At 32.3% G+C, this 15,371-nt stretch overlaps 1 protein-coding gene across 1 annotated transcript in view; it reads left to right on the plus strand.

Moving 5' to 3' along the window:
* OTOGL (otogelin like) overlaps positions 1 to 14,756 on the plus strand; it is a 209,691-nt gene extending 194,935 nt beyond the window's left edge. Inside the window, 6 exon segments of the mRNA XM_074270858.1 lie at positions 251 to 429; positions 1,232 to 1,333; positions 2,213 to 2,332; positions 2,717 to 2,762; positions 9,293 to 9,372; positions 11,560 to 14,756. Coding sequence (XP_074126959.1) covers positions 251 to 429; positions 1,232 to 1,333; positions 2,213 to 2,332; positions 2,717 to 2,762; positions 9,293 to 9,372; positions 11,560 to 11,760 — 728 coding nt within the window. The 3' untranslated portion in view covers positions 11,761 to 14,756.
* The last annotated feature ends 615 nt before the right edge of the window (positions 14,757 to 15,371 follow it).

The raw sequence follows: 15,371 nt of genomic DNA on the forward strand, positions 1-15,371 counted from the left end.
TTGCAAGGGTGGGTGGGATAAATGTTATTGTTTAGGGACTTGTTAAGGGTGACTCTGGGCAAGTACCTCTTTAAGACTTCAAGCTGCAAACCAAGTTGTGGCACTCAGTGAGAGGGAATTTCCTTTATTGATGAAATCATGAGTCCACTCTACATAGTTGTTTTTTTTTTCTTTAATGAAAAATTGAATATAGCCTTTACCTATTAATAGATTGGCGTTTTGTTTTGTTTTTGTTTTTTTTTTTTCTTAGAAAAGGATAATGTATGTGTATTCCAAGAAGTAAATGTCTTGAATCCTGGAGAGTCCATGATAAAATATTTTGAAGAAGATTACTGTCATCCAATAGAATGCTTGGAAGAAATGGATAATAATACAGGCTATCATGCCATGAATGTTTCTAGAGTGAATTGTTCAAAAGAATGTGAAGTGGTAAGAATCCTGTTAAAACAATGTTCTGGTAATAGCCTACTTTTCTATGCTATTAACGATTTTTCAAAGTGCTTTTCATACATTATCTTATTTGATGGCATGTAAATGGAAATTCAGGAAATTATTTGCTGTCATTTGAAATAGTGACTGTTTTAGGGGTTAAAGGCTTTAAATTGAGTGGAGTTTTGGCAATTAAGATAATGATAGATCTAATGTAAATTTTTACTATCTGCAGTATGTTAATATATACAAAAGATGAGCTTTTGGATTTTATAAAGCTCATGTTAGGCCCTCAAGATATTCAGGGACAGTACGCATTATTATTTATAAATACAAAGGTTGACACTGAAACCATCAGTAACAGCACCACTTAAAGTTAATAATTGTTTGAATTAATTTGATTCAGTATTAGCAATGTGTACCTGCCCCCCAAGAAAAGTGTGTAATAATGAGAGTAGGATTAGACACTGTTAAAGGTCTCTAGTTCTCACATTTTATCATTTTATATTGAAAAAATATTTATCAGGATTGGCTAATTTTATTTGTTTTAAAGGTGATAACACTGATAGGTCTGGATTATTGTGAATAAAGAATCTCTCAAATGATTATTTTATTTAAATTCACAAGGTATGATTTCACTAGACTGAAGTCAAGGACCATACTTTACATAACTACAACTTCAAATAGTGCAAACTATAATATATGCAATCACTTTACAGGATTCATTATTCTTGCTAGTCTATACTTATATGTTCTCATGGTTTATTTGATATTTACTTTAGTGTTTTATTATTTTACACAGCACCAAGAATACGTTCCTTCTACTAGCGATTTTGATTGTTGTGGTACCTGTAAGAATGTATCCTGTAGTTTCAAGATTGAAAATGATACATTTATATATGAGGTATCAAGACTTAAATTCTATTAATAAAGCTATATGGGATTTGTGGAGGTATTAGGAACATATTAGCAAGAAGCATCTTTCTATTAAAGATGTCTGAATACCAAACTTTTATACTGACTACCTTATCAAAATTCAATAATATTTGAGATATAGAAGAGATCTGAAACAAAATTTTCTAAAAGCGTGAGAGAGAGAGAGAAAGAGAGAGAGAGAGAGAGAGAGAGAGAGAGAGAGAGAGAGAGAGAGAGAGAGAGAAAGAGAGAGAGAGAGAGAGAGAGAGAGAGAGAGAGAGAGAGAGAGAGAGAGAGAGAGAGAGAAAGAGAGAGAGAGAGTGTGTGTGTTGTGTGTGTGTGTGTAGAATGTTTACATTTGACAAAGGTTTAAATGAAAATGTAAGGTTTATAATTAGGGGAAGATTTTTGGTTTTGTAGAGAAATTGGAGAATAGAAAAGATAATAGATGTGTTGGACACAAGAATACCAGTAAACTTTCCTACAAAACAATTTATAAATTTATTAGTGATAATATATTTTACTTTGAGCTTTTGTTTCACTTCTTCGAAAGTTAACATTTTGTCATTTACCCATTCAGATTTATTGAGGAAGAACTTACTATCCCCTGACTTTTACTTTCCTTTCTAATCTTACATTTCTATTTTTATTTTTGGTTACATTTAAAACTACATTTGCGGAATGTAACTCTTTATAATTTATAATGAAATAAAGAATAGAATTTCATTGAGTCCCAATGAAAATATTCTATTAAAAAGTCTCTTGATTTTGATTTGATTCTTCACCAAGGAAGTCCATATAGCCATTCCATTTGAAAACTGCATTAATTTGAGTTACTTAACTATTGTCATAACGTTTTGTTTTCTAGGAAGGAAATTCATGGATATTTAACTGCAGTAAATACGAGTGTATAAAGACAGATACAGGGGCAGTGATTCTGAACTACAGTATTGTTTGTCCTCCTTTTAATGAGACTGAATGCAAAAAGGTTTGTACTTAATTTAAAATTATTAAAATCCAATATTTGTTATTATCAAAGTATATTTTGCAGAGTTATATTTTGGATTATGGTTAATTAAATATTTCCATTCAACATTCACACATAAATTCAAGAAACATTTTGGATGCCAGTATCAAGGCTTACATGAATCTTAGAGCTAATCTGTTCCAAATTTCTTATATCAAAAAAACACAAATATGTCTTTTATTGGACTTCATAAGTCCCTTTCCCACAGAATTTCCCTTTATTTAAAAAAATAAGGGAATTATAAGTTTTCTTAACACCTATCACAAAATTTTCCCTTTTTAGATTATTGGAACTTGAGTACACTTTATTTAGATATTTAGGTGATTATTTCCTTTTTCCTCCTAGAATGAAGGCATTATAACAATAACTAATGAAGGCTGCTGCAAGATCTGTAAGTGATAACATGTTGTATTGCATATTACTTTAGTTTTTGCTGATGAAATGTACTGCAATTCTTTTATTAAAAATTCAGAGAGGAAAGTTGATACCATCAAACTCAAGAAAGTTTAATGTTGTGTGGCATTATTTGGCTTTACTTGGCCACCAGGTTTGTGACAGGGTTTTCTTTCTGGAGTATAATTAAACTTCTCCAAATGCCACATGTAGGTAGTACTTTGAGATTTATTTAGTCACCTTTATCTGAAGAACTTTGAGAGGGTTATGTAGTACAAGTATTATCTCCATTTCATAGGCTTATCTCCCCACTGTTCATGTCAGGATGACATATGTCTATCTCAGCAGGGATTTACTAACTATTACTATCTCTTCTTCCTCTGATCAGTACCACCAGCCTAATATCTGGGGTGACCTTTGTATTCAAATCATTATTCTTTGGAGCATAAGAAGATGCTTCCTTTACAGAGGTTCAAATTCTCCCCAGTAAGTGAAAAACATTATATCTGTTACATGGCTCCAAAGGGTCAGTGATCCTTCTTTTCTTTGACTGTGAAACATTGATCCACATTCCACTCACCATGTATTCTTATGGAAAACTAATGTAGCTTGAGGCCTTTTTGAACTGATTTATTACTGCATTGGGTACTGAGTCATCCAATTAATCATATATCCTTAGATAATATTTCTTCTCACTCTTAGGTATGTGATGAGACTAACTTTGCTTCTCTATTAAGAATCATCTTTTTTAAAAAAAGAATCATCTTTTAATTTGATTGCAGTTCCTGTGTGTCTCCTGTTTCAGTCAGGATAATTCAGCAAATATTTACTAGGTGCCTACTATGTGATCCTGGGAGTATAAAAACAAACATGAAAACTGGTCCCTTCCCTGGAGGAAACAACACTCAAACAGATAATACGTTCAGTTTCAATATACAGACAATTTGAGGAGAATATTGACAAATAAGGAATAGAAAAAGGCTGTCAGAATGATTACATATTTGGAACTAGAAGGATTTTAGAAGACTAGGATTTACAGATGAGACTAGGATTGGAGACATTGTAGATATTATACAGGGAATAAATAACAGTGCTGGGATTTGAAATGGAAGCCTCTGATTCCACGTACAGAACTTCTTTCATTGGACCCCCTTTTTTAACACTTAAATTATCATGTTTTTGTTCAGCAGATATAATGCTATAACCTTGCTTCTGATTATATAGTCAAAACGTTTCCAACTGTGTAGTGACTTAAAGAGCCTATTTTGTGTTAGCATAATTTTTGAGAACCCAGGAGGGCTTTCAGACCATAATAAAACATTGGAATAGGATATTTGTAGGACATCCTAAAAAATCAGTATACCAGGGTAAAGAACAGGAAGAAAAGGAACCAATGAATACACAGTTTTCCAGGTTGGTATTGTCTTATGTTGTTCATTAGAACCAATGTGTTCCAGGATCTCAGATCTACATATAGCAGGGTTCTTAATCTGACATTCAAGACCCTTTAAGAACCATACATTGATTTTAGGGAATTCTGTGAACATTGTTGGTAAAAAACCAAAACAAAACATCTTTATTTTTGCTAAACTAACTGAAATATAGCATTTCTTTCAATTATGGATATTTAGAAAAATAACAGAAATGGTCCATAAGCTTTGCCCAGGTTCCAAAATGGTCCATGACACACATACATAAAAAATGTCCTAAATTATTGGCTTTTATTTGCATAGGAACTTAATGCATCTATCCATTTTACTCTCTGGGAAGATTCTGCCAAGATAACAACCATGATGGTGACAACAACAATCATAACTATTTCTAGCACTAAATGGCAATAAAGTAAAAGTTATGACAAAATATAATAATAAATACAGCAGTAATGAATACAGTAATATTGACAACAATGAGTACAAAATGATAATGCAAAATAACAAAAACAAAAACAAAATGACAAAAAACAAGAACAAGAATGATGAAGACAACAAAATAATAGCGATAACAATATTTATAATTGTTACATCACAATAATAATGAGGATGAAAACAATAATGGTTAAAGCAACTAAGACAACAATAATGATGGAAACACAGTTATAAGAAGAACAACAATAAAAATGATAACAGCAATATTTATGAAAACAGAATTGTAATGAAGTAGCAACAAAACCCCACAACAATGGTAACAATAATAAGAAAACAATCTTGTTGTAATGATAATGGGGGTAACTAGATAGTGCAGTGGAGAGAGTACCAGCCCCAGAGTCAGGAGAACCTGAGTTAAAATCTCAGTTCACTCAACACTTACTATCAGACACACTTATTATGTGACCCTGAGCAGGTCATTTAACCCCAATTGCCTTGTGAAAAAAGAAAAGAAATAATAAGAGTAGTAAAAACAATAATAAGATGGCAACAACAACACAACAACAAAAATAGTGATGACAATTGAGATTAATATTTCACTTTAAGTTTATATATTAGTTAATATATTTTTTCTTTAAGTTTCAAAATGACCCTGTGAAACATCATTATTTCCAAATTATATATGAGAAAACAGGCTTGGATGAGTTAAATGACTTCACCATCATCTTAAAATCAGCAAATACCAGAAGGGAGATTTCCTGACCTCCAACCCAAGGCTTTATACACTGGAAACAGAGAACTTCTCATTGTTCTTGAGTTGGGGTGACTCCTATATTCAGAAGATCTTCAGACTTGGGATGTCCCTTATTTTAACAGAAAGTATTGAATCATAAATTAGACAAAGGCAATGTAGTAAGGTTGATAAAGAGTTAGAGCTGTATTCAAGTTCCAAATCTGAAAGATATAGTTCTGAGTTCCTAGGCAGGTCATATACAGTCTTTTAATGGCTCAAATAATCTTTTAAGACTAAGTTACAGAGCAGATACTGATTTGTACTGATGGAAGAAGTATCCTTGCTTGGGAGTTCTCTCCACTAATGAAATCATAAGTCAAGTATAGTTACAGACAAAAGTATATTGAAAAAGAAGGAACATGCCAATTAGACAAAAAATTCTGATTAATTCATGTTCTGATATTACTTTGATTTATTCATTCTCCCAAGCCATCTAACTCAGTGAAAGGATAGTGAACCACATATGTAAATCAGAAATGTTGGTGAAAATCCTAAGAGACCTCTCTGTCTCACTCTCTCTTTGATCCCCTGCCAAGAGCCAGGAACAATAAATAATAAGCTCACAATCCTAAAATAACCTCCAGCAGCTCAATTCCAGCTTAGGTATCAGTGCTAATTACTTGATTTAAGAAATACTGGTTTCCAGAGCTTTCTCTTTGGGAAAGTGCCCAGTCAGCATAGCTTTTAGTTTATTCTACTTGAAAGTGGATGGTTTTCTTTTTTTGTAAAATGTATTTTAAGATATGTTATTATCTAGTTAATATTAATAAGACTATAGTAGATTCACCTTTTCATATAATGTACTTTATTCAAGTAACAGAATACTTGAAAGGAATACCAAATATTCTATCAGGGAAAAGTTACTTACTGAGAAAGCATTTTGGTTGTTTTTTGTTTTGTTTTTGTTTTTGTTTTTGTTTTTGTTTTGAAGAAGATATATAGGAAAGTTGTGTTTAAAATGTACATATAGTATGTGTATACATCTATATGCATGTATATATGTTTATATATACATGCACAATATGTATATATCGACATCCATATTTATATTTATCTCAATTATGATGAATCTAGCAGAAAAATAAAATATGAATAAGTATTTAACTTGGAAGATGATGTCTGTAATTAACTAGGAGTATATCTTAAATTCAGAGTTCAGTGATTTCATGGAAAGAATTATATTTAAAAATCTTTTTTGCTCAAATGTCTATAGGGATAAAGCACATCAGAATCACATGCTATTGCTTGTGGAAGTGTTTCTAAATGAAAGCATGTGATATATAGGAGAAATACCTGTCTATAATATACTTTCCCCACTATGAGAATTGCTTTTTTGTGTATTTGATTTTTTGTTTTGTTTTTGAGGCAATTGGAGTTAAGTGATTTGCCCAGGGTCACATAGTCGGAAAGTATTAAAGGGCTGAAGGGGATTTTAATTCAGATCTTCTTGGGCCCATGCTCTATCCACTGCACCATCTAACAACTCCAAGAGTTGTTATCTTAACAAATAGTGTTTTTTAAAAATGATTTGATACATACAAAATGAATTAATTACATCTCTGTTACCTTTTCATAGTAGATTTGCTGCATGAGATCAAGTTCTAACATAAAATAGGATGAACACAGATATCAGTTCTCACACTCTTATTTTCCAAATGAAAAAACTGAGATCAGAAAGGTTAAGCAACTTATTGTTGATAGTCACCCAGTGAGCAAGGATGGGAGAAAAAGCCTATTATTACTATTAATTCAGTGAGTTTCCATCCCTACATACTGCAGTAAGAACATTAAAAAAAACAATTATTTCATGCTTCATCAATCATATGTTGGGTCTGTGAACTCATCACCTATAGATATTCCTTGTATTAATCTAAATTTCAACTCATCCTATAGATGTACCTCCTTATCTTTTGCAAATTCTTAACCATATTTTCTTAAGAGCAGATATGTCAAACACATTACACACATGCTGAATGTAGTCCACACCCCTCCTGAGGATAGCCCAAATCAGATTAAAAGATAATTGGAAATATTTAATAAAATAAATAAAAATACCATTAAACATGGATAATATTAAATTTATAGCTAAGTCAATATGTGATCCAGGGATTCTTATATATGGATTTATGGCCCTTGTTTCTATATGAATTTGATAGCTTTGCTTCAGATCATGCATCTACCTCAGTGGTAGTATGTCTCTAAGTATTTTTACATTCTTCACATTTCTTGTAAAGACTTTTGATTACTCATTCCTTTTAAAGGAATGAAATAAGCACATTAAGTATTTGTAAAATACCATTTCTTTTGATCTCCTTGGAGGTAGGTATTACTATTATTATTATGATATTATGCTATTATTTAATACAATATATGTATTTAATATTACACACACATATACATATATATATATATTAAGGTAGACTACATTATTTTACAACTGAAAAAAAAAATAAAGCAGAGGTAGGTAGCTTGTCCAGGAGAACACACAGCTCATGTCTGAATGCAAACTTGAAGTCAGTTCTTCCTGACCCCAGGACAATACTGGGCTACCTGGCTACCTCCTTTTTATTGTTGGATGTTTTTCCAAGGATATTTCAAAAGTTGTTTTTTGTCTATAGGTAAATACTGGCGAGCTCGCACTAGGAGTCAGGAAAACTTGCTTTCAAATCCCAGGCACCTATTTTCAAGTCCAAGAACTAATTAGTTTGAGCAAATAATTACCCAATCCGTCTGGGTCCCAGTTTTCTCAGCTGTGAAATGAAATCTCTCAGATTCCTTCCAAAGCTAAATCTATAATGCCATGATCATTTCTTCTTTGCTCTCTGGGTCAGCTGCAATACTCCTCTCATTTCTATTTTAATTATTTATGAATTGGTTATCTTGTTTTATAAAGTACCTTTTTTAGGTATAATATCCTGTTCATTCTTATACAGCTTACCATATTGATTTGTACCATTACAATTTAGTGCTGTCATATGAACATTTCATTCTTAAATATAGAGGCACTAATAAAATTTTAATAGTGATATGGGATTCAGTATTTTGGCTCTTCAATTGCCTTGCTATACCTATCACAGATGTATTATTATGTTCATGCCTATTGCATGCATAAGAAATAAGCGTTTATTAGGTCCATTCCATGTCCCAGTGCACTTTCCTAAGCAAGGGTGAAACAAATACAAATGTGAGACAATCTATCTTCGCAACAACTTTAACTGGAATGGTGTTCAGGTAAGGAAGTGTCTGTATATATACAAGGATGATGACTTGATCCATAATGGGGAGGGGCAGGTTTTGAAAGATGGCAGGATAGCCTGAGTGAACAGAATGAATCATGGCTTAATAATCTGGCCTGTTAGAGGCCCGGGCCCAGTCATGTATCACTCAAACCTGCCTGCAAGAAGAAAGTTTCAAAGGAGAGTTATATTGACTCAAGGTTTTCCTTTTGGGATGTTTTACTATAGTCTGGTTCAGTCTGGAATTACTGTTTCAGATGATGAAAAGCAGTTATTAAAAGAATATGTGGCAGTAGAAATAAGATGTACTATGAGATGGGATGGGAAGGAGGATTTAGGTATAAATTTAATTCAGCATGCCATCTTTAATCTTTTAAATGCTATAAAACTACGCACAACAATCCTATAAAACTCTAGATCAAATGCACTAAATGTGTGAAAATATTCTCTTCTATGTCAGTATAAGGATTACTATGAGATCACTGACATTTAGAAAAAGTAGTACATTAAAATCAGTGAATGATGTGAATAAAATTTTAGGTGCAAAGAAATTATTTAAACAAGTGTGTCCTATTAATTCCCCAAAATTCCAAAATGATATGTTGAAGGAACAATATTTTTCCTATTTTAATAGGCAGAAGGGAAGAAAGAATATGCCAGAAAGTTACAGTAAAAACAACCATTAAAAAACAAGATTGTACAAGTCAAAGTCCTGTGAGTATGCAAAATCATTGTTTTTGTTTACAGATATTTATTTCCAGGAGACAGACATATGTGTAATAGAAATAGCTTACATTTTGGGGGGGAGGAGGAGGAAATTAGGGTTAAGTGACTTGCCTAGAGTCACACAGCTAGTAAGTATTAAGTGTCTCAGTCCAGATTGTCCACTGTTCCATCTAGCTGCCCTGGAGCTCATATTTTTATAGTGCTTTTTCATGATAACTCCAAGGTAGATAAATGCAAGTTTTATCATTCATATTTTATTTTATAATATCTTTTTATTTTTCAAAATACATGCAAAGATAGTTTTTTAACACTCAACCTTGCAAAACTCTGTATTCCATATATTTCTCCCTCCTTCCCCTAGATAGCAAATAATCCAATATAGGTTAAACATGTACAATTCTTCTAAACATAGTTCCACATTTATCATGTTGTACACACAAAAATCAGATCCAAAAGGAAAAAAAAATTAGAGAAAAAACAACAAAAAAGGTGAAAATGTTGTGTTGTGATCCATATACAGTTCCCATAGTCCTCTCTCTGGAAACAGCTGGTTCTCTCCATCATGTCTATTGGAATTGGTCTGAATCACCTTTTTGTTGAAAAGAGCTAAGTCTTTCACAATTGATTATCATATAATCTTGTTGCTGTCTACAACATTTTCTTGGTTCTAGTCACTTCACATAGCATCAGTTCATTTAAGTCTCTGAAATCATCCTGCTGATTGTTTTTATAGAAAAATAATATTCCATTATATTCATATACTACAACTTAATCAATCATCCCCCAACTAATGGACATCCACGCAGTTTCCAGTTCCTTACCACTACAAAAAGGGCTGTTACACATGTGGGTCCTTTTCCATTTTTTCTAATCTCTTTGGGATACAGACCCGGTAAAGACACTGCTGGATCAAAGAGTATGCATGACTTTATAGCATAATTCCAAATTGCTCTCCAGTATCATTCACATTTTATAAATAAACCCAGATAGAGCCCAGATTTTTTATTTGTTTTTTCTTCTTCATACAATGAAGAAGGGGCAGATCAAGGATTCAAATATACATTCCTTGATTCCAAATCAAGAACTCTCTATATTATATTACAGATCCTTGTTTGGAGCCCCAATTTGGGATTATTTTTCAATCAAAATGATTAATAACTTCTTTAAAGACAGTGTGTGAAAGTGTGAATTATTCTTTGCTGAAATTGACACCAACATCAAAGGGAAACCACAAAAGAGAGAGAAGAGAAACAGAAACAGAGGGTGGAGTTAAGAAGAGGAGTAATGAGGGACTCAGACAGAGACAAAGAGACAGAGAAACAGAAAGGACCTTGTCTAACACTTAGTGGGTGTATGACCTTGGGGAATTCTTTAGTCTTGGTGTACCCCAGGAAACTAAACTGTTTAAAAGTTACAAATAATGATATGAACTTGTGAAGGAAATTTCCTCATTTGAGTTTTCTATACCTGAGAAATCACAGCTAAATGAACTCATTTTGGAAATTTCCTGCCCTGTGGCAATTTTTTTTAAATAAAACGAATAATTTCCTTTTAACCTTCCATTATTTTTCAATTTTTCCAGTGATTTCTAATTATTTTACAATAATTTCGATGCCCATATTGAGAACTCTCTCTAAATGTTCCATGATCTTCATAGGGAGTAGTGTAATTCTGATAACAATAGACTCATTTGTTGTTCCTAAAGTATAATCCAATTAATTTGTACCTATGTCATGCTTGCTTTATCATTTTACGTTTTTTCCCTGACTCATGTCTGCCAGTTAGTGTTATTTTACTTGTTGTGGGAATTAATTTTCTTTGACTTACTTATCCTGATCATATTTCCTTTTTGTTAAACTTATTTTCTGGAATCTGCCAGCAGACATAGACATCTGAGAGTTGTAATAACTAGGAATAGGGCTGGGGGAAAATGATACTGAGTTGTTCTGACTTTTTATTGGCTCCAACCAGCCATCATGGCTAGAGACAGACCATTATGAAAGTCTGCCAGGTTTCCTAACCTGTGCCTCCATTAAATACAGGAGTGTGAACACCTTAAATGGTTATCTTTGAATGGTATTTTAGACATAATTGAGAGTTATCTCTCATTCTTTCACTAATAGTAAAAAGGGAACTTCTCATGGACTCACATTTCTTCTTCCTTCTCTATAACAGATAAGCGTTGCTTCTTGTGATGGGAAATGCCCATCTGCTACCATCTACAATGTCAATATTGATAACCATTTTAGATTCTGCAAATGTTGTCGGGAAAGTGGAGTGCGGAATGTGAATGTGCCTCTCTACTGCACAGGAAATGGCTCAGAAGTTACATATACCATTCAAGAGCCCATAGAGTGCTCATGTCAATGGAAATGATCTCTGTATTGAAAGCAAACAAAAAAAACCTCAATCCCTCTCTGTTCTCATAATGACCATAATGACTTGTTATTTTCCCATCATTGGAGAGATCTATATATATATTTTTAATCTTAAAAAAATTATCAAAACTTGGACCCCCACAATTTTATTATTGATTGCAGATATCCTAAGTTGCTACAGTAAAGCTACATATTCTCTTATTTAGTATTTCAGAGTATTGTGCTATTTCAATAAAATTATTTTCCTATGTGATGTTGAAATAAAATAATGTATACAATTTTTAAAAGTAGTAGCTTCAGACCGTTGCACTTACTAGAACATAATTTGGGGAAACTCTCCATTTTGCTTAATTGCAGTTTAAGTAATCATGAATGAAATTTTATCTTCTTTGGAAGCAAAAGCCAGTGTTACTTAATATCCCCAAATGTCTATTTTTATTCCACATAAGTACAGTGGATAAAAAACTGGCTTCCAGATGGGTAGATTTAATCAGACTTTATAGACTTACAGAATTATAAGATCACATAATATTAGCACTATAAGGAGTTTTTGAGGTCACTTAGTTCAGCTATTTTTTTTTTTTTTGAAAAGTGCCTTCCCCTCAACCTTCCATCATCTCTGTATGTATCAGATGGCAGTGGAGCAGAAAGTGAGGCCGGTGACTTTGCACAGTTCATCCTCACTTAAATCCAATTCACTTGCATGTATTGGCATTATCTCATGGTCTTCTTGGAGAACACAGGACAAACAACAATGCATCTTGGAATTATCTTTTTATATACTTGTCCCCTACCCTGTTAGCATATAAGTTCCTTGAGGACAGGGGCTCTTTGATTTTTTTTTTCTTTTTGTCTCATCAGCACTAAGTACAGTACCCTGGCACATTGTAAGCACTTAATAATAAATGCTAGTCAATTGATTAGTAGATTGACTTGTCCAGTGTCCAAGTAGGCAATGACATAACTTCAGCAAGAACCCAGATCTTTTCTCTTGCATCCCATGACTTGCAGTTACCTATATACTACAGGAATAGACACTGGAATCTTCATTTGTAAAGAATTAAAATTTTGTATATTTCTGACTGTCAGGTTCAGGTTCATTACTTATTGAAAATAATTAATGAAAATCCCAAATATAGTATACTAGATACAGATAGTATAATAGATAGGGTGGGGAAAATGCATCCTCAGCAGGCATGGGGAGGAGGAAAATCTTTACCTTTATTTTTATACCACAAAATCCTTGGTATTATGTATATTATTATTATTTAACATATAATAAGTATAAGTATATATAAGTAGCCTAAAATACTTAGAACCTGACATTCATATTTAAGATATAAATATAGATTGTAAAAGATCATGTGGAATTGTTATTTTGATGCTTATGCCACTTTCTCTGTAATGGGAGAATGGGATAAGTTTCTTTGAATGTATTAATGCTTCTGTAATAGAATTTTATGCCTTTAAATTAACAATTAAAATGATTGTGCTTGCTACAGATGTGTATTTTCTCCTAAAATTAATATTTTCTTTTTACACTTAATAGCTGTCAGTATTTAGAGTAAATGAAAAAATTGTTTGGTTACAATAAGATAACACTGGCTGAAGAGCAACAAATGAAAGCACTAGACAAAAGATATTACACATTTTTTTGTACAGGCTATCACCTGTATTTTTAAATATATTATATATAAACCAGTGATTTTTTAATAAGAAATCTCCATTTAACTTCAAAATAATTTTTAACAATTTAACAGTTTTCAGGAATTTAGTAGTGGTGTTAGGAAGAAAACCTATGATTTCATTTAAGTGGGTGAATAAACTTCTTCTCCCAAAGCAAGAGAGCACATGCTCAGAAGTTTATAGCTCTAGAAAGTTATCACAGAGGACTGAAATGCTAAGTCTTGTCCAGGATCTCATAGCCAGTTCTCCAAACATTATATTACATGGCCTTTAATACAAAGATTAATCATTCTGGTGTGTGTGTGTGTGTATATGTGTGTGTGGTTGTGTTTCTGTGGAAAGAAAAGTTTTCACACATGTATGTATAAAATCTTATTTTAAAATTTCAAAAGGTATAGAAATTTTAGAATTTTATATTGGAAAGGAACTCAGACATGCATTACAATGATTTTATAATTTGTATTTTATAATATAACATTCTGTATAATCCTCTGTATTTTAGCATAGAGATAACATATATCCATTATGATGATGATGATTATATCTAAACATGTGATAGATCTATGTTGGGAATTCCCAATAATGAAACTATCTCTGCTGACTGGGCTACTATTCTATTATTCTGCCCCAGGGCACCATGAAGTTAATGATCACCTAGTCAGCTATGCTTCAGAGGAAGAGGCTTTTAATCCAGGTTATCCCAACACCAAGACTAGCCTTCTATCTAGCAGGATAGATTTTTGATACCTTTCATAATTTAAAAATAGATCAGTGATCTGTGATTTCACTGGTATGGGCTAACCCTACCTTCAATCAATGCCAATCATAATCCTTACTGGTACAAGAATTCCTCAAGGGAAGAGTTTATAAATAAAAAAAAATACTTTTAAATTTATAGATTTCTGTGATTCATGTTATTAAAAATTCTCACTATAAAACTTGGAATGAAATATTTAAATTGAATTTATTTTTAAAAATTCAAAATCATGAATCATGATCAGAGAGATGGACTTGGAGTCAGAAAGAGCTAGGTTCAAGTTCTGCTACTGAGATCCTGGACTAGTGTTAACCTCTTAGTGACCTGGTCAGCTCTTTAAGATGCTAAGTTGTAGATCAAGTATCTTCCTATATTACTAGAAAGAGTTTTTTCTTTGAAAGTTTCATATGTCAGTGAAATCACAGGTCTAATTTCTTCTCCCTCTCCAAAAAAAGAAACCTCTTAATAAAAATAAAATACAACATTGTGAAACATTAAAAGATGATAGCATGAGCCATTTTAAAGAAAGCCATATAGATTTAACCTGTAAATTATTTATTACATAGTGATGTTTTGTAATCAATTTGTATTTGACTTAAAAAAATCAATAAAATTACTTAAAACCCTTTTTGTGTTCCTATGTATTATAATATATTTTTTATTTGTAATGTAAATTCCATATGTAATAGAAACTGCTTTTCTCTGTGTTTGAAAGTCATTCCATGATTAACACTCAGTCAAATCTAATGGGAATTTTCTTCAGTATATTGGTTTAGCCTCAGCTTGAATTACTTCCTTCATCTCCCTGCTCTCTTTCTGGCTTTGCTTCAGTTAAGTTAACCTGATCTTTCCCACTTTTCCCTTCTTTTCACCAGGTGGACAAATGCCAGAAATGAGCTGTACTTTGTGAGCACTGTTCCAAATCTATTTCCATTCTTGGGGAAAAAATCTGCCTGTTAAAATGAATCATTTTCTAGGATTGGAGGTGTCCACAAAATTCTCATTTTGGTTTATTAGTTTGCTTATTAAATTAGCTTGCAGCATGACATAATGGGTATTTTGAGGTTACTCAGTTTCAAAATTATCAAAATCTGGATTCAAGTTTTGCTATTGGTATGTAATCCAGACCAAACTACTAACCTCTAAATATCAATTGCCTCAGTTGT

Source organism: Sminthopsis crassicaudata, chromosome 5, assembly GCF_048593235.1.
Source record: "Sminthopsis crassicaudata isolate SCR6 chromosome 5, ASM4859323v1, whole genome shotgun sequence".
In the NCBI taxonomy this organism is placed as follows: Eukaryota; Metazoa; Chordata; class Mammalia; order Dasyuromorphia; family Dasyuridae; genus Sminthopsis; species Sminthopsis crassicaudata.